This window comes from Vombatus ursinus, unplaced genomic scaffold (assembly GCF_900497805.2).
Source record: "Vombatus ursinus unplaced genomic scaffold, bare-nosed wombat genome assembly UNPS02009573.1, whole genome shotgun sequence".
Lineage (NCBI taxonomy): Eukaryota > Metazoa > Chordata > Mammalia > Diprotodontia > Vombatidae > Vombatus > Vombatus ursinus.
The window spans coordinates 28,247,392-28,274,297 of record NW_020949351.1 but is presented as its reverse complement, the minus strand read 5'-3'; the positions used below and the strand labels follow the sequence as shown (position 1 = coordinate 28,274,297).

General features: G+C 36.4%; 1 protein-coding gene across 1 annotated transcript in view; it reads left to right on the top strand.

Moving 5' to 3' along the window:
* Nucleotides 1-26,906, top strand: part of CARMIL1 (capping protein regulator and myosin 1 linker 1) — a 366,062-nt gene that overhangs the window by 285,958 nt on the left and 53,198 nt on the right. The window contains 5 exon segments of the mRNA XM_027852377.1: nt 5,313-5,441; nt 6,750-6,881; nt 16,054-16,229; nt 20,982-21,069; nt 23,253-23,402. Coding sequence (XP_027708178.1) covers nt 5,313-5,441; nt 6,750-6,881; nt 16,054-16,229; nt 20,982-21,069; nt 23,253-23,402 — 675 coding nt within the window.

Genomic DNA, 26,906 nt, shown 5'->3' with positions numbered 1-26,906 from the left:
TATGAAAAATCCACATGTCCTCTCACACCAACCAGTAAGAAATCACTTTTTCTTAAACGTTTTATTCATGTGGTCTTTTTTTTAACCTTAAAAACATCTACAGATTACTTCCACTTCATAAAGTCTCCTGTAAAAACAGTTAATAATATAGCAACATTATCTGAAAGTGTATATGACATTTATATTTTAAAAACTTAGCAGAAATTTTATTTTCTCATGCCTCCTTCCCTATTTGAGGGAAAAAAATAAAAGAAAAAAAATTCTTCCAGCAAATAATCATTGTCAAACATAACAAATTCCATCAATGGTTGTATACAACAAGCACACACGCACACATACACACACACAAAATTCTAAATTGTTCACTTCTATGTAATGAATAAGATGTTTCATCATTGGTCCTCTGGAATTATGAATGATCACTGTATTCATCATAATTCTTGGAACTTTCAAATTTTTTGCTTTTATATAAAGTGTTGTTATTGTATAAATTGTTCTCTTGGTTCTGTTGGTTTCATTCTTCCTCAGTTTATAAAAGTCTTCAAAATTATTTCTTTTTTATAATATTGATTTTATACCATAAATTTTTCTAGATCTGCTCACATCACTCTGCATTAGTTTATAGAAGTCTTTTTATGTTTTTTTGAAATCATCCATTTCCTCATTTTTAACAGCACAATAGTACTTTATAACACTTATGTAATACAATTTATTCATTCATTTCTCATTTGATGGATATCTTCCTAATTTCCATTTTTTTACCATCGCAGAAAGACCTGCTATAAATATTTCTGTACATTAAAGACCTTTTCCTCTTTCTTTGTTATCTTTTGGATAGAAACCTATTAGTAGTATAGCTGGGTCAAAGGGCTTGTGCTGCTTAGTATCTATTCATAATTCCAGATATCTTTACAGAACAGTCATACGCATTCACAGGTCCACCTACAATGTGTCAGTATTCCTGCTTTCCAACAGCTCCTCCAATATTTATCATTTTCCTTTTTTGTCATCTTTGAAACTTTGACAGATATGATATGAAATCTCAGACTTGCTTCATTTTGTATTTCTATAATTAGTAGTAATTTGGATCATTTTTTTATAAAGCTATAAATACCCTCATTTTCTTCCCTTGAGAGCTGTACATTCATATCATTAGGCCGCTCATCAATTAGGAAATGGTTCTTTCTTATAAATTCCAATTATTCTTTATATATCTTGGAAATGAGACCTTTATCAGAGAACTTTGTGGCAAATTTTTTTCTCTAATCATTTACCAATTAATCTTAGGTTTATTAAATTTGTTTGCACAAAAAAGTTTTTAATTTTATGATTTCAAAATAATTCATTTTGTCTTCTATGACCCTCTCTATTCCTTCTTTGGTCATTTATTTTTATGTTCTCCATAAATCTGATATGTTACTTTTACTTTTTGCATATTTCTCTAGTTTGTTTAAGATGTGAACTTTTTTTTATTTAGTTGAAAATGAAAATGAAAAAAATAATTTTTAAATCATGTGGATCAAAAACACGACAATAGTATACATCTAAAACCAAGAACTCCCAAATAAGAGATACACAAGAGTCTTTTCCAGTCAATTCAACGTGAAACAAGGATGTCTGTCATCACTTCTTTTTGACATAGTACTAGAAACTTTTGACTAGACATAAGAAAAGGAAAAAGAAGTTGACAAAATAATCATAGGTAAAGAAGAAATAAAATTATTACTTTTGGTAGATAATTGCCCTAAAGGGTCAACTAAAAACTAGTTGAAAGAATAACTTTAGAAAATTTTCAGGTCAGAAAATAAAGCCACAAGTAAATTACTAGCATTATTATATAACAATAAATCATAATAGGGAGAGATTGAAAGAGAAATTCCTCTTAAAATTAATTACCAAATATTTAATATACTTAGAAGTCTACTCTCCAAGATACATACAAGAATATATAAATACAACTACAAATAATAGTTTATAAAGAAATATAGACAACTAATTGGAAAAATACAAATTACTCATATTTAAGACAAGCCAGTGTAATACAAATGACAATATTACTTAAAGTAATTTGATTATTCAGTTCCATGCAGAGGATTTCATTGTCAAACTAGAAAAAAATGACAAAATTCATAATTATAAAGGGTTTAGTTCAGTGCCTCACAGAGAGTAAGTGCTATATATAAATGTTAGCATTTATTATAAGGAGGTAAAGAATCTAAAGAGCAATAAATGAAAAGAAGTGGAAATGAAAGGGACCTCACAGTGCCCAATCTCACACTATACTACAGAGTAGTAATTACAAAAACAATTTATTACTGGTTAAAATCAAGATGAATTGGTGGACAGATTATGTACACAGCAAGCCGAATCAAATGCATCTAATACCCTAGAATCCTGAAAACACAAAGACTCCAGCTTACTGGGATAAGTACTCACTATTTGACAAAAATTGCTGCAAAAAAAGAAGCCATTCATAGAATTTATGAAGAATCATGACTTTATAACAATCAGGATTTGAAGTTCAGTGAGTAGGAACACAAAGTAAAGAGTCTGTAAGATTTCTTTTATCTTTCTATTCTCTCAGCCATTGACATATTTCAGATCCTTACCACTTCCCTTTTGAACCACTGAAATAGCTTCCTTATTAGTCTACCTACCTCTCTTCTATCTTTTTCTGATCTAGACGATTGCCCAATCAGTTTGCTTAGAGCTCAGATTTGACCATGTCACTCCCCTGCCCTGGAAACTCTAATGGCTCCCTCCTGCCTCTAGAATAAAATAAACACACTTCCATTTATCATTTAAATCCTTTCACAACCTGACGCTAACCTATTTTTCTAGGTTGCTTGCTTATTATTCACTTCACACAATGTACATTCTTCCAAATTGCCTAACATTATTTCCTGTATAAAATATTTTATCTCCTGTCTCCCTACTTTTTCACATGGCTACTCCCTATGGCTAGAATTCTTTCCTTCCTAACCTCCACCTCTTTGAATAACTTCAAAATTTAGCACAAATACCAATGCCTGATCTCCATGAGTCTCGTTCCTGTTCTCCAGTCTCCAGTGGAAGCGTGAGGGGAAGAATTGGGCACCAGTCATTCCCTAAACATCTCCTGCCTCAAGATGGAAGAGGCTAGGAGAGCACTTCACCACTGTAACTCAAACATCTCCTGCTTGTTGTAAATTCTTTCAAAATGAATACAACAAAGTGAGATTCAGTGTACAAACTCTCACTGCCTTATAAACATTTGCTTCATGAATATGTAACTGAGTTATCAGATAAGATACAAATCTCAAAACTATTCTTGAGTTGATTTACATAAAAAGAAACAAGAATGGCCAAACAAATAGATTGTTGCAAAATGGAATAGAAACTTTAGAAACACAGTAGAGTACTGCTTGTGCTGGATTTTAGTGTTGATTACTGTTTTTCCCTAAATAAATACAGATGTAGAAAAGAATAAGTTGTATCTTTTTTTTGTTGTTGTTGGTCATTGCCTGCTTTAACAGTCTGTGGACTTTTTTTTCATTGAGTTTTAAATATGAGCAAAATCCTAGAATATCTTGGAAGTGATCCAGTTATAGTTAATTTGGCAGGAAGGGTATATTACAGTGGGGAAAAGAAATAATTTTAGGTATGTTATTATCTTAACAATTTAAAATTGTATACTAAATGGAATCTTCTATTAAACCTAATCTTTCTTCCCCTTTATTCTGCTTAATCCAGTCTAATCACTTATCAAATGTGAAATATGTGCAGAATACTGTACTATCATTAAGGTTACAAAGATGAAACTATAAAGAATCCTGATTCTACAGGGAGACTGGCAGGGTAGGAATCCAACATGCCACTGGACCCAGAAGGCTCAGGAGGACAGGGTGAGGCTGGTGACTTTGCACAGCCCTCCCTCACTTAAATCCATTTCACTTTCAAGTCATGGCATCATCTTCCTGATGTCATGGTCCTCTTCGAGAACATAGGACAAACAACAATATACATGTATACCTGATTATTTAAGTTGGAAGAGTGTACTAAAAACTAAGGAACTCAGGATAGGCTTCCAAGAAGAGGAGACACTAGCTGTACCAGATCTAAAACTGTATTATAAAGCAGCAGTCATCAAAACTACTTGGTACTAGATAAGAGTGGTGGATCAGTGGGATAGGTAAGGTACACAAGACAGTGTAGTAATCTACTATTTGAAAAACCCAAAGACTTCAACTTCTGGGATAAGCGGCGAGATGCGGACAAAATTTGGAACTCAAAATCTTGTGGAAGTGAATGTTGAAAACTAAAAATAAGTAAGAAAAAACAACTCTGAGGTATGACATCACACCTATCAGTTTGGTTAACATGACAAAACAGGAACATGATAAATCTTGGAGAAGATATGGGAAAATTGGAATACTATTGCATTGTTGGTGGAGTTATGAACTGATCCAACCATTCACAAACTTGATCCAAGTGCTTGAAGTAAATTTGGAGCCTGCAATGCTTTTGCTTATGTCCTTTCTAATGAATATCATTACTTAAAATGAATTAATTCATTATTATGCTAGGATATAATTTTGTGATAATACATTTACCCTTTCACTTTAACAATCATGCTTTGAAATTCATGTTCATTCGTATGTATGATGCTTCAGAGAATAGCCTTTTTTACCATTTTGGATGCAATATAGAGACTGTGGAGGATATTAAAGTCTGAAAAGGTAGACTGGAGCACAATTGTTAAGGGATTTAGGTGCCAGCCAAGGAGGTAATGTTTCACCCTAAAAGTCATAGGGAGCTACTGAGACTTCTTAAGGGGAGTCAATAGTCAAACTTACGTTTTAGGAAGATTTTTTTAACAACCATAGGGATAGAGTGAAGAGGTAAGAGGCAGCTCACAGAAGGAATCTTATGTTAATGTATAGTCCAGAAGCAAATTCTCAGAATCAGGATACATTCACCCAGATTTCTTTCCACATCTTTTCTGGCACTTCTTGGTGATACAGCAGGAATTGATGTTCCCAAATTGTGACTCTGAGGATTTGAACGATCAAACAAAAATAATTGCATTTGTTATACCATCCTTACTAAGACCAGAATATGGAAGGAGGAGGCCTATGTTTTTAAGAATTAAAACATCGGGATGTTTTTGTTATCTAGGAAATTCCAGTTTGATACCTATTCATCTGTACTTCTACTTAATTGATTTCCTTTTCTTTTTCATTCTGTGTTGTTTTGTTTATTTGTTGTATCTGAATATTGGTTGTGCTAACTCTGGTGTATGCTATCATTTCCTCCCTCATGGTATGAATTAGATGATTGACAGAATATGTGTAAAAGTACAAGACCATCTCAACTCTTTACGCAACTGTGGTGGGGACACCATCCAGGAAGACCTAAAATCAGCAGAAAGGCTTATGCGAGATGCTAAGAACTCCAAAACAGTAAGCTTCACTCCAAGTCTTACATTAAAACAACAATGACAGTCATGGTATACGGGCCTTGTAAAATATACCCAATTTTTTATTATTTGTGATAAGAAATTGCTCTTCTTTTTACATGGATGACTGAAATCTAGCAATAATCCTGAAATTTCATTTTAGCAAATGATTTCATTCATCTTTCATGTAGACTTTTATCAGTCACTAATTATAATCACATTTGACCTGTTCGATGTCTACTGTCTTCTCTTGACTAATGAGTGTAAAATGGATAAAATGTAGATGGAAGAGGAAAATACAGAGGGTTTATGTGAACTACAGACTAGATAATCAGTCTTTTATTAATTAGGAGTTAACTCTAGTTTGTACCAAAGATTTATGGAAAACTATTCTTCTGAGAATTAAGAACATAGTAAAATTTCAGGGCTAGAAGGAGCCTTTAGAAAAAATGCAGTATAGTAACCCCTCTTATTGAGTAGATGAGGGAACTGATGATCAGAGAAATGGTGATTAGTCCAAAGTTCCATATTAAGTTAGTGATAGAGTTAAAAAGAACTATGGTCCAGTACTCTTTTGCCACGCCACCTATGCCATAGCATCTCACCCCTACCCAACCTTCCCCAGGAAGAGCTTTACCTAAATTAGAATTTTTCCCAATAATGTGGTGGAGTGGAACATGGACTGAACTATGAGTCAGTATTTTAGACTTGCCCCGCCATTGTGATTGTATGATTTTGGACAGATCACCTTCTTGAGATTCAGTTTCCTTATCCTTAAAATGAGAAGGTTGGGCTGCTGATTTTTCTTAGCCCCTAAATTTCACATTTCTTGTAAACCAGACGAAAAGTACGGCACTGTAAAAACCATGTAAAAATTTAAAAGACTTAAGAGCTTTGATGAATCCAATGACCAGCCACAGTTCTAGAGGATGCTTCCTACCTTCTGACTGACTTAATGCAGACTGAGGCATTAATTTTTTGTACTTGACCAATGCAGGAATTTGTTTTGCTTTACCATATCTAATTGTTACAGGATTTTGTTTTTCTTTTGTCTTTTCCAATGTGGAGGACAGGAAGGAGAGAAAATCAATTTTTCCTCATTGAAAAATATTTAATTAAAAATTTAAATAAATATTTGATTTAAAAAAAAAAAAGACTGTCCCTCACAGATTGGCCTAAAATGTTGAATTGTTTGTCTTCCTAATAAACCACGTAGTTAACAAATATACAATTCTAGGTTTCTTACACGGTGATTTTGATAATTTATTTATTTTGTTTAGCCACTAAATAGTTATTTTCCTTTGTTTTTCAGTTGCTACCAAATCTATACCATGTTGGTGGTGCATCATGGGTCGGAGCCAATGGTTTATCATCCAGTCCAATTGAGGAGACATTAGAATCAATGGCTGGAGAAGTTACAAGGGTTGTGGATGAACAATTAAAGGTTAAGCTTACTTATTTTTTTATCTTTGCAATAGCTATAGTAATAATAATAATAATAGTAGTAACAAGAAAATGAATTTTTATAAAATATATTATATATATACACACACACACAAAATATATACAATAGTATATATTCTTGAATTTTTCCAGGAATCAAAATGAAGCTCATTGTTTGATTGTTTGCATTCTCTACCCTCTTCCTTTTATTGAAAATTGGGGCATCATTTGCCTTTTTCCTGTCTTTTGGTACCCCTACAATTCTTCCCACTCTTAAAAGATCATCAGCATGTATTTAGTAGTTATATCTGCTAGTTCTTTTTAGAATGTAGTTTCCTGAAAAACTTCATTTTACATATAAGGAAACTGAGGTTGAGAGATATTATTCAGTGACTTTCACAAGGTCACACAGAGTCAGTAGCAGTACAGAGTTAGAATTAGAACCCAGGTTCTCAGAGTCTAAATACTGTCTTCTTCCTGTCATGGTACACTTATTTAGCTATAATGGTAACTGTGTACTCAGCGGTGCCCTTGCTATTCTCTAAAGGTCCTTATAGCTGCAGTTGCACCATTCTGAATGCTGGTCAACTTTTCCTGCAACCTAGAAAGAAGAATCCACAAGACTTGCCTACCTCCCTGCCTTTGAGCCTAATAGTATTCTAATCTCTTAGCACAAGGAACTCTGGAGGAGTTATGCCTCTAGAAAGCTCCTTTCTTTGCCTAGTTCACCTGTTTCAGTATTCCTTCTACACACCTATCTGAAATTCTAAAAGCATTTAGACTGAGGAAACAGATTGCTACTACACAGGAAGATTTAGGGCAAAACAGGACTAATAATGTAATATTCTAATTGCTTTTTTTCCTTTAGTAAATTAAAAAAGTTAATGAGGGAGAAAATGCAGATTTTATAGGAGTTAAAGCCCCTATCCTCTTTACATATAATAAGGGGAGAATCTTGTGTGTTATTTTCAGATGTGATATTAAAAATGAGTATGGTTTTAAATGTTTTTTTGGGCAGAGGCTGAAAAGTGGTAGCAGGACTCTTACTTCTCCTAATGGCTAATTGTTAATTGAAGAGTTCTGCAGTTCTCTTCATTGAAGAGATTCTGTCTTCTTTGGATTGCTGGCCCATTTTTAAAAAACATGAAACACAACATCAAGAATACCCTTTTCAGAAAAATAATAAAAAAAACCTGATTGCTGTATGATTACAATGACTAAGCTTGTCCCTGGAAAAGAATTCAGAAAATGTGCTGACCTCCCAACGAAATGGGAGCAAATGCTTTCAGACATGGTTGAAATTTTGGCTGGTTTTGCTTAACTGCCTTTTTAACTTTGTTCCAAGAGGTGGCATATTTCATAGGGAAAGGGCATATTCAGTCAGTCAGCACACATTTCTACAGGGTAGGCATTATACAAGGCAATGGGAATACAAAGACAAGGGTGAAACAGTCCCTGCTTTGAAGGAGCTTACCGTGTATCAGGGGAAAGAACATAAATATGGAGAGGGGGAGAGGGAAGAACGAGGCAGGGGTAGGAAATGCGGGAGAAAGAGTTAGAGGGAGAGAGAGAAAGAGAACAAAACTAAAAATGATCCAAGACAGTTATTTTGGGATAGAAGGCACTTTCAGTTAAGGGGATCAGGAAAGGTTTCATGTGGCAAGTTGTTCTTGAAGGGGCAGCTAGGTGGTGCAGCAGATAGAGCTTGGGCCTTGGAATCAGGCGGACCTGAGTTCAAATCCGACCTCAGACACTTGACACTTACTAGCTGTGTGACCCTGGGTGAGTCACTTAATCCTGATTGCCTCAACAACCAAAAAAAAAGTAGTTCTTGAAGGAAATGAGGAATTTTAAGAGCTTGAGGTGAGAAGAGAGCAGGAATTTTAAGAGCTTGAGGTGAGAAGAAAGCATTCTCCAGGCATGGAAGTTAGATTGAGACACAAGATGGAGTGTCCTTTATGTGCAAGATAGGATTGTAAATTTAGAACTGGATCAGAGACCATCTAGTTAAATTCTCACTTGGTTTTTTTTTTCCCCCTTTTTGTAGTCAATCAGGATTGAGTGACTTGCCCAAGGTCACACAGCTAGTAAATGTCAAGTATCTGAGGCTGGATTTGAACAGGTTCTCCTGACTCCAGGGCTGGTACTCTATCCACTGTGCCACCTAGCAGCCCCCAAAATTCGTTTTTAAATGGAGAGTATAAAAGAGCTGTTAAGCAGCTTTTCATCCTTTTTCAGTGTGAGAAAGTTGGTTCTGAGTATAAGGAAATTCTTGTTTTAGGATAGGTATTTTAGCCTCTCTGCAGCAAGCATTGCAGGACTAAGGTGATTCACATTGTGCTTTTAAAATTTTTCTCTTCTCCATCTCTAATATTTCCCTCTTACTAACATTGACTCTTACAATCACTAGTGATGAATACAACCTAAATGTTTGAACATAAGGAAAATTTCATTTTTCCCCTTGGAATACTTGAGTTTTAGAGTTTTTTTTTAAAATCAGAAATTTCTGATCCCATTTGATGTTTAATCTATGAAAAAATTTCCCTAGTAAATTTCAAGTTGATTTGAAAAATAGACTTGTAGGACATGGGTAGCAAAAAGCCAAACGTTAACTAATACAGCTAAGAGATTTTACTAATCAAATTGTTTTTCACATCACACATTTTCTAATGCAAATGGTTCTTCTTCACTTTATGTTAAAGAGGATTCTAAAACACTAAAGGGTGTAGTGTGTGTGTGTGTGTGAGTGTGTGTGTTTGTTTAAGTGGTAAAATTTATCCAAGAACTTTGGGCTGTATGGTGGCGAATGTTAGAATTAAGATATTAAACTATTTTCATTACTAAGTACTACATAATTCTTAGGAGCTTTTCTGATCAGGAAATGCATAGTTTGTAACATCTGTTAGTGACAATTCAATCCAGACAAAATAAATCTAATTATCAGACTTTTAATCCAGATTCCATTCTTTGTGCTCCTAGCACCACAGTAACACAGTGCCTTGCACATATCAAATTATTAACAGATGCTTATTTAACTGGATTGAATTGAAAATGGACTTGACTTATGATTATAATAGCTACCACTTAAGTCGACTTTTCTGTTTTGCAAAGCACATTGTATATGTTAACTCATTTGATCCCCACAAAAGCCCTGTAAAGTTGTTACCATTATTATCCACATTTTATAGATGAGGAAATTGAGGCAGAAGTTAAGTGATTTGCTTAGGGTCTCACAGATAGCAAGAGTCTGAGGCAAGATTCAAATGCAATTCTTCCTAACTCAAAGTCCTGCACTTGGAGTCAGGGTCCATATCTGAGAAATGTTACAGAGGTAAAATTGACAAACTTTGGCAACAGATTGGACGTAGAGGGTTAGAGATAGTGAAAAGTTGAGGATGATACTTAGTTTGTGAGCCTGGGGGACTGGGAGGATTGTGTTTCCTTCTGCACTAATACTCAAGAGAGGGAGGTGCAGTTAGGGGAAAAGATAGTGAGTTCCATTTTGGACATGTTGGGGTCTACTGCACATTCAGGTTGTGATGTCTGAGAGGCCTTGGAGATGTGAGATATCATCAGCGAGGTTAAGGTGGGATAGGTAGATGTGAGAATTTTCAGCATAGAGATGGTAATTAAATCTATGAGCACTGATTAGATCACCCAGTGAAGCAGCGTAGAGTAAGAAGAGAAAAGGATCCAGGAAAGAACCCTGTGGGACAGTAACAATTAGAGGTGTTGATCTGAGTGATGATTCACCAAAGGAGAAAGGGAAGGAGAATTCAGATAGGTAGGAGGAAAACCAGGAGATATTGGTGTCCTGAAAACCTAGAGAAAAAGAGTATCAAGAAGGAGAGGGTGATCAAAAGTGTTAAAGACTACAAAAAAAGTCAAGAACAAGTATTGAGAAAAGGCCATTGGCTTTAGCCGCTAAGAGATTATTCCTACCTCCCTCTCCCACCTCTTCTGAGGAATCCAAAGGATTGACTTTGTGTTGCCTTCCCTTTCCAATGTTATCCCTTACTTGCAGCTATAGTTTCTGCTCTACCTTCTTTGTCTCCAGAATAGAATGTTCTTTGTTGCAGCTTCTCTTCTATCCATTAAGCAAGCACCCAAATCTTTTGACTCTCTCCATGGATTTTTAATAATATCACCTGGAAACATACAGAACATAAAAAGTTACCTCATATGTCTTCTGTTTTTTCACAAGGCAAAGGCATATTGGAAGAGCTGTGGTAGTCTTTTGTTCTCCAAAATACAGAAGATAGGTTCAACTCTGTTTTCAAGAAAAGTCCTTACTCCATGAATGCCTAACTATAGCCTCATAATAGCTGTCCTTTAGAGTGAGGATCAGGACAAGGCCTTTGGTAGAGTATGAGGTGGCTGAGCTAACACTCGATCCCATGTCTTTAATACCTTAAGGTTTACAAAACACTTTCCTCACAACAATGCTGTGAGATTTAGATATCATATTAGCTGGGGTTCTTACCCCATGTTTCCTGATTCCAAATCAAGAATTAGGAATTTCAGTTCCACCATTTACTTTTCTAGAAATTGCTCTTGAAGTAGAAATGCTACCTGTTAGACTGGTCCTTAGGCAGGAATGCCAGAAGAGGGACATATGACTTCAGGGTTTCACCTTCCTTTCCCCACCTCTCCTTGGCTTCTGCCACCCCTATAATTACAGGTTCCAACCTGTATCAGCATTGAGCTGAGATCAAAGGGGGTTAGGAGAAGGATTATTCCCCTACAAGACAGCAACAGGTTCTTTACCTCTTTAGAAAAGAAAGGATAGTCCTTGTAAGGTCAAGTAGCAATTCAGTGTCATCATTTAATTCCCAGGTAGTAGACAGAGTCTGCACTAAGATTTTTGGGACATGCTATTTAAGCCACGTAATCAACTCAGATACTTGCCTACAGCTTATTAATTTCCAAGTACTTATTAAGTTCTTACTCTGTTAGGCACTTTGCTAAGCACTGAGTTACAAATAAAGAAGAAAAACAGTCCCTCCTCTTGAGCATTTTATGATGTAGTAGAAGAAATATGTGTCCATGTATATGTGTGGGGGTGTGTGTGTGTGTGTGTGTGTGTGTGTACACGTACACATAAGCTACATCCAGAGTAGATGGAACCTTATGGGGAAAGTGCTACAGCTAAAGGGACCAGAATCAGGTTCATTCAGAAGGAAGTCAATTCAGGGAATCTTAAGAAGCCAAGGAGAGGTGGGGATGGGAAGTGAAAAAGCAGGGAAAAGGGAACCAGAGATTTGTATGAAATAACAAGTGGGCCAGTATGTCTAGACTATGGGGTACATAGAGGGGAGTAATGTGTAAGAAGATGGAAAAGGTAGGTAGGGATCAGGTTATGATGAGTTTAGTTTATCCTAGAGGTCATAAGTAGCCTCTAGTGTCTGGGAGGTGACATTGACATTTTGGAATATCACTTTGGCAGATGTAAAAAAAGATGGACCAGAGTGGGGAAGAGACTTCTGGGAGAGAGACCAGTTAGGGTATGAAGCTCTGAACTAGGATAGTGGAGGAAAGAGATCAGAAACAAGAGATGTTGTAGAGAAGGAAAGGAAAAGAACAACTAATTATGATAATTTAAATGGAGTCACACATGAAGGTTTTGAACCTGCGTCACTGGGAGGGTAGTGGTAGTCTTTACACAATAGGAAAGTTCAGAAGAGGGGCATGTCTGGAAGGAAAGAGTTCAGTTTGGGGCATGTTGAGTTTGAGATGCCTACAGGACATCCAGTTGAGAACGTCCAATAGGCAGTTGGTGTTATGAGACTGGGGCTCAGATAAGCTATTAAGGCTGGATATATAAATCTGGGAATTATCAACATATGACTAGCTGAGACTTTAATCCATGAGAGTTGATTAGATCCCTGGGAGAGAATGTTGAGAGAAAAGAGGGTCTAGGACAGAACACTAGAGAACTTCCTCCAATTAGAGAGCATGAAATTTATGAAAATCCAGCAAAGGAGACTGAGGGGTGGTCAGAAAGGTAGGAAAACAATAGAGAGAAGAGTCACAAAAACCTAGAAAGGAAAGAATGCCCAAGAGGAGGTCATCAACAATGATGGAGATTGAGGGAAAAAAAAAAACATTTAATTTTGCAGCTGTAAGTGATGATTGATAACTTTGGAGAAAACACTTTCAGTTGAATGATAAGATATGGAGCCAGGTTGCAGAGGATTGAGAAGTGAGGATGTGTCAATAATTTTTTTCAAAGAGTTTATCTGAGGAAGGAAGGGGCACTTGACTGAAGGTTTTTTAAAGGATGGTTTGCAATGGCAGCTGAAGGCAGCAGAGAAGGAATCAGAAGATAGGGAGCAGTTGAAGATTACAGAGAGTAGGATGGCAGTGGAAGCAATCTGCTGCAGATGATAGGTGGGAATGGGAACCCAAAATTTTACCTATTCATCAAAACCTGGAATGAAGCAGGATATAGTTGGGGATGTTATTAAAGGACAATAAGATGGTGAGAGGAAAAGAGGGAGCTCTCAGCAAATGGCCTCAATTTTTCACTAAAGTATGAGAGGAGGTTCATAGCTGTAAAGTGGGTGAAGAGGATGAAGTAGGAGTATACGGAGAGAGGAAAAGGTTTTGGAACAGCTGAATGGAATAGAGAATTTAATAAGAAAGAGCATGAAGAATACAGTGATCCAAGACAACTCTGAAAGACTTACTATGAAAAAGGCTGTCCATCCCCAGAGAAAGAACTGATGTGTCTGTTATCAGATTGAAGCACACTTTTTTTGCTTTCTTTATTTTTCTTAAGGTTTTGGTTTTTGGGGTTTTTTTGTTTGTTTTTGGTCTATGTTTTCTTTAGCAACATGACTATTATGGAAATGTTTAGCATGACTACCCTTGTATAAGCTATATTGGATTACTTGCCTTCTCAATGAAAGGGGGAGAAGGAGAAAGGAAAGGATTTAGAACCCAATGGTTTAAAAACTAATGTTAAAAATTGTTTTTTAACTGTGTAACTGCAGAAAAATAAAATACTACATAAAAGGGAAAAAAAACAGCATAAAGTTACCTTGCTCTGCAATGATTGGTGATAAGATCAGGATACAAGGCATTTGGTAGCAGAAGATGGCATGGAGTAGAACTTGTTCTCCATGGTGTCAAGATTGGAAAGAGGAAGAGAGTATAAATGATTGCATATTCATAATTATTAATTAAATTTTGAGTGCCTTTTGTAGGAGTGTCTATATATTGCATCCTAGTCACACAATCAGTCATAGCTACAAAGGACCTTGGAAATGCTCTAGTCTAAATGACCCTTTGGTTTTAAGAATGAAAACATTGAGGCCTGAGACATTAAGTGGCTCAAGTCATACAGCCAGCTAGTAGCAAAACTGGTGTCAGAAACTTATGCTATTTGTTCCCACTATACCCTACTGCCTTCCTTTGTAATCACTGTCATCCATGGAATTGTTTTGGAAAGGCATTAGACTGAGACATGCTTACAAGGTCAATAAACTGCAGTCAGTTAATTTAGGTTGCAGTCCTGGCTCAGTTATATTCTACGTTTTAGGATTTTGGACGGGTCATTTATCGTTTCAGGGGCTGATGATGGTGGTTGTGGTGGGTGATGGTGGTTATGATGATTATAGCTGGCATTTATGTAGTTCTTTAAGATTTGCAAAACACTTTACAAATATTGTCTTATTGTATCCTTATGACAGCCGTGGGAGGTAGGTGCTATTATTATCCCCCTTTTATGGATGAGGAAGTTGAGGCAGACACAGGTTAAAACATTTGCCCACTAAGTGCCTGAGCCAGAATTTAAACTCCAATCTTCCTGACTCCAGGTCTATCTATTATATCACCTAGTTGAACTCTTTTTTTGTTTGTTTGTTTGTTTGTTTGTTTTTTGTTTTTGTTAGGCAATGGGGTTAAGTGACCGCCCGGTCACACAGCTAGTAAGTGTTACATATCTGAGGCTGGATTTGAACTGAGGTCTTCCTGACTTCAGGGCCAGGGCTCTATCCACTGTGCCACCTAGCTGCCCCGTCCCATACCCCCCCCCCCCCGCCGTGCCCCAGTTGACTCTTTTTTTAAAAAATTTTTTTTTTCTTTTTTACTTTTAGGCAATTGGGGTTAAGTGACTTGCCCAGGGTCACACAGCCAGTAAGTGTCAAGTGTTTGGTCTGAGGCCAGATTTGAACTCAAGTCCTCCTGACTTCTGGGCTGGTGCTCTATCCACTGTGCCACCTAGCCACCCCCCCCCAGTTGACTCTTAAGAGATCTCCAAATGTCCTTCCACTTCTGAATCTTGTGGCTGAAAACCTTGAAGCCAAGGCACAGAGTATTTGGCATGAAGTTATTCTGAAGCAGGATGATTTTTATCTTCCTAAAGATACTTTCTAATGTTTGGTCCTAAATGGAATATGCTAAAAGCAACCAAAAAAAACCCCTAACCTTTTCTTTTCTTCTTCTTGGAAGGTTGAGGTTTCTTGGTATAAAATCTTGATTTTTTTCAGTGATATTACTACTTTATAACAAAGGAGAATTCAGAGTTTCAAGCCTTTCATGGGAATCTGAGTTCCTGAGGTTGTTATACTTGATACCTAGGGATGTTATGTTATAAATCATAAATTTGGAAGCAATTTTTCATTTTTTGTGAAGCCACCTGGCCACAGGTAAAGAATGATTTAACTTACCATGTTGCTATGTTAGGTTTCAATGACAGTCCTATCTTAAAAGATCTAAAACCAGGATTATATCCTGTGTGCATATTTCCAGAAGACTACTTTCAGTGTGTCCTGGAGAAAAGCCTAAAAGTGCCAACTTGTGAGATAAATGCTGCTTTTAAAATTTTAAACACTTTTTGTCATGAAGTACAGCTGACACACCATTTTTAAAACACCAGTTTATAAATGCCTATAGCTTGTTTATTCCTAGCACATGTCAGGTTTAGTCTGGTTATATGCAATCAATGACCATTTGGAAGTAACAATCGCAGTGGGGGTGCCCAGATTAATACTTCACATAGCAGGATTCCATTATCCTCTTCTTTTGTGACTTGCAGGCATGTTGCTGCTATCAGAAGTCTTCACAGTCACACATAATGACTTTTCAATTTTACGGGAGTTCTGGTGTCTTGCATACTTGATATTTTGATATATCCTGATATTTTCCCCTCTACTTGTGCTTCATTGCAGGCATTACTTGAATCCATGGTAGACGCTGCTGAGGATCTTTGCCCCAATGTGATGAAAAAGGCAAACATCCGACAAGACCTGATTCATGCCAGCACTGAAAAGATTTCCATTCCACGCACCTTTGTTAAAAATGTCCTATTGGAGCAGTCTGGAATCGATATCCTTAACAAAATTAGGTTGGTTGAAAAATCTGATAATTAGAATGTACAATTTCTCATTTTTCTAGGTACGATGAGCAATAAAGTATTTCTTTGTATGTGTATATATGTATGTGTTTGTACATATTCACATACACACACATAAAGAAATGTTTCATTGCTCCTTGGGTATCTAATACATATTTAATATATACGTGTGTGTGTGTGTGTGTGTGTGTGTGTGTGTGTGTAAACACATATAGTTCTTGGATCTGATTAATAGGCCCAGTCTGGATAGTCATATTGTTACACAAAATATGTAAGTCTTTTACATTTTCCAAAGAGGAAAATTACATAAATCTGTGTCATTTGTAGATTTGCCTTTATCTGCTCTTTTGAATTTTGATTTTCATACATGTATGCCCTGTTTGCTGCTTATGATCTTTTAACATTTTGCCTTCATTAATCATTAGCCTGAGGATTAGCCATCAATTTCTCATCACAGATTGAAATAGTAGATGTAAATGTGAATTTCTTCAATGGATAGAAGCCCACTACGATTTTGGTGTGGCCTCTGAACTCTTTCAATACAAGCATAGTATCAGGTAGCTTGTGATGTTACAAATATGCTAAGATGACTTTTTTGGGAATTTACACAAATTTCCTTTTGGACATTTAGAAGCTTTTTTTAAAAGTAGTTGTCACAAAAAAAATTCCCATTTAGTATCTCTAATCACCACCAAACTTCTTCAAGTTGTTTACCAAAATACTCTGGTGATTACAATCTGTTCCCAACTGATCCCTCTAAGAATCCCACTGATTCTTAGTGATCTTTTTTAAGGAGGTAATGGTCAATGAAAAACCTAGGTTGTTTTAAACCCAGATAATTTAATAACATGACTTTTTGTCACTAATTACAAACTTCACAACCAATCCTTTATAAGAATGCAAGAAAGATCTAAAATTGATAGGCTATGGGTTTTATTCTAGTAATAATAACTGACGTTTATGTAGGACTTTCTGTGTATATTGTCTTGGTTCTTACCTTGGTACTTAACGGTCACCCTGTGAGCCATGTATTCTAAGTATTCTTATTCCCATTTTGCAGGTTAAGGACCTGAGGATCAGAGAAGTTAAGTCACTTGCCTATGTTCATATGGTATTAGTGGTGGGATTTGATCCCAAACCTCTCACTCTTTCTATTATATCTTGCTGCCTTTCCTTCCGGATTTAGTTAGTTGATGGGCTAACAAGCAATTACATCACCATAGGACATAGCAGGGAAAAGTAGCACAAATAATTCACTAATTAATAATGTCAAATTTCTACACTGCTTCAAAATCCATTCTGCTTGAGAGTTCTGTGAGGTTGGCAGTCCCCTATATTATTAGCTTCATTTTACAAATGTGGAAATTGAGGTTCAGAAAAATTTAAAGACCTGTCAATGGTCCCATGTGCCAGAGCCAGGATTTGAACCTGGATCTCTAGGACATTTTGTAGTACGCCAGGCTGCTCTCGCCTCCATAGTTGAAATATGCTACACCGTATTCCCTTCTACATCACGGGTTAGGGACACAGTGCCCCTGAGATCTGGAAAATCTGCATAAAATTTTTAGGCTCTCCCTTCATACCAGAGAAGTCTGCTTTTTTTCTTTTATGGAGTGTTTACAGTACCTTATTGTACAATCTGGGTTAATTATTTGATCATAGGCTCTGTGTTGTCTGCTGGCTGTTGAGTGTCATCTGCAGTTTCCACAAAACTCCCCCAAAATTCCTATTTAATTTCTTATGCCAACCCAAAATATATTAAAAATCACAATGGGAAAAGTCAGAGTGTGGAAGGGACAACTGTATTTGTAATTTAAACAATGCAATTTGGAGGAAACAGTAATTCTGCAGTTATGAGAATGTCTCACATTTAATATGCTGCTTTCAATGAGTTTCTATGATACCTGATTGTGAACAGGAAAGGAATTGACCAAGGTCACTGAAAGGATTTTTAAAAAGGGAGAGAGATTCAAAGACTTGTATGGAATTATTGACTAATTGCTATTTCACTCAACAACATTTCAATGAAATTCCCCCCAAAATTATTGAGAATATCCCATTTAGAATTTCTGTTACTACCATTTTCTTTCAAGACTGTTAATCAAACCTCCAAGAGAACACCCACTCCAGTGTGGGTATATATTCATTACCTTTAGTACAATGTGAAGTTTCAAATCTGGTTAAAATCAGCCAAGTCTTTGTAAAGTTGTAGAACTAACAAAAAAGATGACGTGTTGAGCCAGTTGAGTTGAACAGAAACTTTATTATGTCCATTATGTAATGTTTTCTGATTCTTGGACTTCACAAGATTGGGAAGCAGGATGATGAAGTGCAAAGAAAACTCTCTCTGCAGTCAGGGGATCATAGTTCAATTCTCATCTCTGAGGTTCACTTCCTCTGTGAACTTGAGTACAGTCTTTTAACCTATATGGGCCTCAGTTTCTTCATCTGTAAAATGTGTTGGACTCATTATAGGTTACCATAGTGGGCAATGCCCCCCCCATAGGGTGCTAGAATGATCCACAGGTGCAGTAGTGGTCTTGGGTGCCATTGAAGGGCATTGAAAATAAGGGGGCTGCGGAGGCATAAGGAAAGAAGAGAAGATAAGAAAATTTTGAAAAGCTATTCGTACATATTTCATCTGTTGAATATCAGAGTTAAAGTCGTAGTGATTACATTATTTTCCAAATAAATACACAAAATGCTAGTTATACTCAATCAGTGGTCACGTCTTAAGAAGCAAATGTTGGCAGGCATTGTTGTTAAGTTCAGCATGCATTGGCATTAGTATGTGCATGTAATGACTTCTTTACAATGCAGTACTATATGGTTACATGACATTGTGTCATCAAAATTTCAATGCAGGAAAAAAACCCACAAACTTACAATAAATTATTAAATTTAAGATGCATCATTTCAAAAAAATAACTTTTTTGAATTATTAACTGTTAAAGGGTTAAAGAAAGTAGATTGGGGAGTTGAGGTGGTGCTAAGTAATTTTTTTTTAAAGGGGATGGAAGGCCAAATAAGTTTCGGAACCTGGACAAGATGGACTTTGAGGTCCCTTCCAACTCCAAATCTATGACTTGAATGCAGTTTTCATTTTGGGAATCAGTCTACTACATACACATGCACACACGCACAAGCGTGCACACGTGTGTTGCCTTGATCCATTTTCCATAAAAGCCTTACAAGCTAGGGCTAGCTGAGGCAAATAAATGATAAACTCAGTGTCCATCCTAGTAGAAGAATAGTTACTGAGGCATGCATACAGATGCATTTCTTACAGAGACTTTCCTTTTTAGCACTGACATCTGAAGGGTACAAGAAAACAAAATTCTTTTTACCTTAGTCAAAAAAATGAAAAGCTTTCTTTTTTTTTTTACGTGGGTTATCCTTATGTGCTGAGGAAAAAATAGCAAAGGTATGACAGAGCAAACATGAAGACCTTACCAGGGGTACTTAATGAAGCCTTTGTTTTTTTAATTTAATCCTTAGACTGGAAAAACTTAAGTCTAAAACATCATTGAGTTGATGCTTCCAGTTCTCTCCTTTTGCACTGCCAAAGAACTTTCAAAGCCTCAGTGTCTTTGTTTACATTTTTGTCCTTGGGTTAGAGGAGATTTTTGCATGATGGGCATGGTTGTGTTCCATTTTAGTTTTATAATATGATACTATTATTATTATTGTTCAGTATCTCCTTTGCCTTGCTAGGAAAACTAAAACCCTTTTGATTTCAGAAGCTTGCTGAATTTGTTCAGTGGTGTTGGGGTTTGGGGCTACCACATGGGTTCACATCTGTGAATGTATAGGATCATTCACAACTGAAAACACTCATGGATGTATATTCCTCATAAAGGCTTAACTGTGAAACTGCTACCTAAATTATCAGTGATCCAATGGGAATTAGAGGGATTAAGCTTCCTTGTTACTGAAACACACAAGCTATGCTCTGATGCTTCTGAGTCTCCTTCCGGGGAATGAAAAACAAGAGAGCCACTGAAAGAGAACATTAGTGCTTTCACTGAACATCTTAGACATGGGGTACAAAAATTGATGCCTACTACTAGGACAAGAAGGGACCAATCTCCCCCAAACCTCTCTTTTTAAAGAGAAAACCGCAGTCCAAAGAATTGAAGTGACCTGCCCTAGATGGCACAGCAATCTAGTAGCAAAGGCAGAAGGAGAACAGCGGTTCTAAACCGAGCCTGTCTTTGGAAATGCCCCCCAATGCAGGTGTGCAAGATGGCCAAGATTAGCAGGGGTAGAATACAATATCATTTATTTTGTAAAACTGAGCAAAACAGAGGCCAGGAAGGAGTGTGGGTATTAAGGTAATAACCAAGTCTTAACAAAACCAGACTAGATTTTCTTAATTTATTCCAGACCTGGTTTGTTTTCACTCTTGTCAATGGATGAATTGTTCCTCGGCAAATTGAACATATGGTCCCTATTATGTTTGCCTTTAACCAGATGTTTTTTATTTCTAACATTAGATCTTGAGTTTTGAAATTGCAAAGGCAGGTTGAGATTGGTAAAGAAAGTCTCTTACTTTTGTGTTTATTGGAGTGTGTAAGGATTATTTTTAGAAGTCCCTTGCCCTACTCATACATTCTTATATTCCATTTTCAGAGATGGTAACTGGGTCACTGATGATCATATCAGCCTAGAATCAAAACTGGAAGGGAGTTCCCTTGTACAAATTAAAATGCTTCTATGGCGTTCTTTTCTTTTTTCACACAGTGAAGTGAAGCTGACAGTGGCCTCTTTCCTCTCTGACCGAATTGTAGATGAAATCTTGGATGCCCTTTCACACTGCCATCATAAACTGGTGAGTGCTGGCAGAATTTTGAGCTGAAAATATGCATGGTTACAAGATGATCTTACAATACTTTTTAGCTCTATAGCTTCATAGATATACTTTCTCCTTCATAATACTGCTAAGTCATGTTATCCAGTTTATGAATGATGCAGTCCCAAGTCATGTTACCTAGTTTTTTAATTATCCAGTCTTTTGCTTTCTTGCATTCTGGCTCTTCCATTGATTGCTTGTGCCTTTACTAAACTATGGGGAGGGAAAAGAGTAAATTAGACTGCTATTTTTTAGTAACCTAGATAAAAATGTTTGGTAAGGGATGACCAAAGCTAGAAATTGGCTTAGTCATCTTAATTTCATTAAGCTTTGTTCATCTTATCCTACACATGGATATTTAAGAATAGGCTATACTTTAAAGTAAGGAAGAAGATAAAATATTTAGATGTGAAAAGAAAATGCCTAAAATAAAATGCGCGTGTTCAAAGGAGAGATAGCTACTGACTTCTGAGTGGGGCATTAGGAGATGCTGCAAAGGTAGAAATTTAAATTTCACTTATGTAGAAACTAGAGTTCATAGCAAAGTAAAGGATTTCACTTTCAGTAATAGGACATATGAGAGATAATATTTCAGAAATTTTGTGTCATTGCCTTGGAGCTCAGAGAATCCCCTGAGGCAGAGTTGAAGGTTTAACAACTATGGTTGTAGCCTGACACTTGAATACTAAAGATAACATAATGAAGTGGAAACCTTCCATGCAAGTTATGGGTTATAAGAAAAGTTTCTTCCAGTGAAGAAATTTCAACTGTGTACATAAGAGCTGATTATGAATCAACAGTCTAGTTATAGAGTGGTGTAACTCTTAGTGGATAAGAAAGGAGTAGGTCATAGGATTTTGTGTAAGAAGTAAAAGATTACCATTCTCAAAACTCCAGGGGACCTATATTACATTTATTTTCTAGTGAGAAAAATGAGTCAAAATAGGGAGGGGGGTTACAGTTCAACCTACCATGAATAAGAATATTTACCATTTGACTTTTCCAGTTGAATCTATTCTCTATAACAAAGAATAAACAAGCAACACATTCCCGTTGCAAGCAGGTTTTAAGGTGGCGTGTGTGTATGTGTGTTACCCTTCCAAAGTTTACCTCAAAATTTATTTATGATGCAAATTACATATCAACAAAACATACAGATGAAAAATGTCACTCTTTATGACAATGGACATTTCGCACTGTGGAATCTAAATGTTTGACTACACTTTTTACTTTTCATATTGATTTTTGGTAGTTTGTCTTTTTTCATATGTGTATTTTGGCATTGGGTAGAGTTATAACCACTGAAGAAATGTTGACCTTTCCACATAGTTTAGAAACTTTTTTTCTTATTTTTTTCCCCTAGAAAAATGGTTCTTTGGAAATATTTTCACTTTCTTGAGTTTCAATTTTATGTCAGTGCTTCTGAATTTGGAGGATGACTGAGAGAGCATAATCACTGTAATAAAGAAAAAGTAATTTCAAACTGAAACTTAGTTGTTGAAGTAAAGTTTGAAAAGCTATGAAATTCTCTCTACTTTATCCCAGAGTACCCAAAGAATGGTTCAAAATTGCTTTCCTCTCCTTTCACCTCAAAATTCCATAGAATTGACTAGTCTTAGTTTTATTTTGAAGATCAGCTCAGTGCTGGTGCATATTTCTTATCACAACATCTCCCACATCCTGCTGTTTGATTGCACATTTAGCACATTGAACCAAAACACAACACTGGCAATTCATGGTGTGCATCTCAAATTACATTCTTAACATGAATTAATTAAAACTAACAAGTAGTTTGTGAACCGACAGTAGTTAAGACAAGAGTTGCTAGTGAGTTTCTTCCATTCAGATCTTGCTTTATTGAAATGAGAGTTGAGGTCATTTTTTTGCCCTCAGCCAACACCTTTTCAGTATTCAACATAGAGATAAATTGCCTCACAACAGGTGCCTAATAAAATCCCCGAAAGAACAACATGGGATATATAGGGATGGCAAAAGGGAAATGGCTACCTATCTTTAGTATAGGACTATCTGCTTGCCAACCTTGCTCCCCATTGCGCCATCTAGTGGAGGATGGCCACAAGTGTACTAACAGCCAAATTTTCCTGCTCCTCATCTTTTAACCTCACTCTGTGCATATTTGACATGTTTTCTTCTCCCCCTAGGCTGACCATTTTACCAGGAGAGGCAAACAACTTCCACAACAAGAGGCCTTGGAGATTGAATTGACTGAGGAAAAGCCAGTTAAACGCTCCATCATCACTGTGGAGGAGTTGACTGAAATAGAGCGCTTGGAAGACTTAGATACCTGTATGGTAAGACAGCCTCCTTTTAGCACCAATTAGCACTCTTGCCTCCCCTATTAGGCTCTTTTTACTGGTTTAGAATTTCACCTTTGCAAAAGCAGGAAAAATATAGCTATGGAGAAAATCTAGTTTTTTTCCATGATAGATACATTCCTAAATGAAGGAGTGAAATAAATGTATATGAGAACATTTGCCCTGAGTCAAGTATGACAAGTAAGTCTTTCTTAGCTCTGACATTCCTTCCCCTGAAACTTGTTTCTCTGTGTTTGCAATTCACATAATCTGTTCACCCTCTGGCATGGTCCCTCTACTTCTAGTATTATTACACAGTTGTCTAACCATTGTTTGTTCTTGTTTTTGTTTTTGTTTTGAAAGTACATTGTTAATACCATGGTGCTTATCTGATTCTCCTAGAAGAAGGTCCTGACACTTTGCACGCTGTCTTAAATTCAAGAGTTACATGTCTAGCTATAACTAGAGTTTATGAGTGTGTGTATGTATATATATGTATGTGTGTGTATGTCTATATATGTAAAATACATATTTTCACGTAAAATACATATTTTCACATATATATATATATAGACATACACAAACATGTGGTTTGTTTTTTTTATTCTGAGACAGATTTTTTTCTCAAGATATTGAATTCATTATTAATATATTCATTACACTACAATTATTATCCATAAAAACAGTTGTGATAATAGTTTTTGCCTTTTTAATCCACAGATTCCAATGTGATTACTTTTTTTTTAAGAAAAAACTATCTAGCTCCTAAGTTAAGTGAGTAGGTGGTAAAAGACTGATACTGCCCCATCTCTCCCATATAGATGTATACATTTGTCCTTATAAAAGTTACTTTGTCCTAGAAACTGTTAACTTTCAACTCAGCATATTTTTTACATTTTTAACTTTTTTAAAAAAAATCTTAGCTGTTGTGGTCAATATAATTTATTTATCCTTGAGGACTAATGAGGTTAATGTTTTGTAGTCTATTAGTAATATAATCCTGACCTTCAATGAGGATTACAGTATAAAGAGAGAAAAGACAGCTAATTCTCTATATACAAATAAGTATCAATAAATATGCAAAGAATTAAACAAAATACCAGGTTATATTAAGGGAATTGTTTGAATTGTCATAAATGGCTTTGGGGTGCTGTCTTCTCTGACCAAGGCTAGATAGATACAGGTGTGTGTGTGTGTGTGTGTGTGTGTGTGTGTGTTTGTGTGTGTGTGTTTAGATGTGAACACAAGGATTTTGACTTTTGTGTTTGCATTTAGGAGATAGTGTATGTTACTGCACCAATGACCTTAGTTTCTCAGGACCTGATGGCAGATAGCAACCCTTCCAAGATGAAGCCTCATCTTCCCCCCCCCCAAAAAAAATGGCAATGAAGAAGAGAGGATTTAAATATAGAAACCAAAATGAGCCATATAACACTGTATGTTCTCTGCTGCAATTATACTTACAATTCTAAGTCTGGGAAGAATTGAGGGAAAGTTTGTGAGTTGGCCAATATTTTGTTGAATCAAATAATTGTGGGTTTTTGCTGTCGTTTGTTTTAAGCCTAAGTGGAAGACTCCTTAGCTTTCATGAGGAAACCACTCTAACTACAGGTTTGTTTAAAGCAGGTTCTGTTTAGTTTGGCTTTAAAATGTTGAAGAAAAAGAGGTCTGTCCCTCTTTAGAAAATGGGAAGATTACAAAATACGGATATAAAACACATCAAGACTAGGGGAAACCCTAGCCAAAAACGCAGCTACTTGTGTTTTGTCTGAGAGCAGATTCCCATGAGACCAGACAGAATAACTGTGTGTTGTTTGATTGAATGATAGAAGGTAATGGGGGGAAGAAGGGTACTATCCACCACACCACCCCCAGAAACTCTCTTCAGTCTATTACGTTGTAGTAGAGTAGCTGATTTCCTTTGGTTTAGGAAATTTTCTTGCCTAGAGTTGTGCACACTCAGAAAATGAGAGAACAGGGAAAGGGAAAGAGACAAATCATGTGAGAGAAATAACATAAAAATATTTATAAATGAGTGGAGTTTATCATGATTAAATGAAAAAGTATACTCAGAAAACTTTTTTTTTGCTTTTAATCTTTACTCTAATTTAAAATATTAAGTATATTACTAGAAAGTGGAAGTTGAGGATTTTCATCTCCCCCACGATTAATTTCTTCTTCTATGGAAAGCAGAGTCTCAGATTTTTTTCTACCCCCAAGATAGTCCATGGGTCAAGGTTCATCCTGCCCCACTTAGCCTTAGCTTTTTAATATTTGAAACATTGGTAATAGATTTTGATCTTAATATCTCAGCTTCCCTCAATTATTCTTGCTCACCATAAGCCTTTAATAATAGTGCCTTCACTCTAAATTATCTCCAGTTTATCCCTTCTTTATCTTGTCTGTGGTGCAGTAGATAAAGTGCTTGACCTACAGTCCAGAAGACTCATTTTTGTGGTTTCAAATCCACCCGAAGACACTAGTTGTGTGACCTTGGGCAAGTCACTTAACTCTGTCTACCTCAGCTTCTTCACCTGTAAAATGAGTTGGAGAAGGAAATGGCAAACCACTCTAGTGCCAAGAAAACCTCAAATGGGGTCACAGAGTCTGACATAACTGAACATATCTTGTTTATAGTTAGTTGTTTGTATCTGGTCTCTCCTGTTAGACTGTGAGCTTCTTGAGAACAGGGACTGGTGTTTTCTTTTTGTTTTTTTTTGTTTTTTGCTTTTTTTAATATTCCCCAGCTTGTAACAAAGCCTGGCATCGATTAGATGTTTACTAAATGCTTCTTGACTTGGCTTACTACTTAACCTAAGCTGCCCTAAGTAGGCATCACTATTCATCTAGTATCCATTGGGGGGGTGTGGCAGGTGGGGTGGAGTGGGGCACCCCAACACAGGCATAATACTTAGAGGAGAATTAGATTGCCTCTACAAGCTAGCTTAACATCAGTACCTGAACTCAGTGACAAAATGTCTCTGTTATCTTGAAAGGAAGAGGCCATTAGCAAGAGTCTTCTCAAACTTGTTCCCACTCATGTCAAAACAACAGGTCTTTCTTTGTTCTTGCCTTTGTTGACATCTCTTATCAAATTGGTATGTTATCACGGATATCCTGGATAGTAGTACAAATAATTCAAAACCAAGGTTTGAGATATCTCTTCCTAAAAGAGGGAAATATGATTTTCAAAACTGAACTTTGCCTTTCCCCCAGAACCAGTGCCTGTACTCCCACAGTAAATTAAACGTCCCTGAGGGGGAACCCAGCAGCAGCAGTGCAGAGCCAACAAAACATTGTCATTGTTGTCCTTGAAATGAGAGCAGTATTCTGATTTAATCAGGAGGGGATCTGTGAAGGTAACTAGAAACCGTTTAGGCACTGTACAAATGTTAAGTTTTCATTATTGTTAGTTATAACAAAGCCTGCCTACTACATATAGGTACCAATCCATGTACGTATTACAAGAGCACTCTCCTCTCTTGCCTTCTGCCTTCGCCT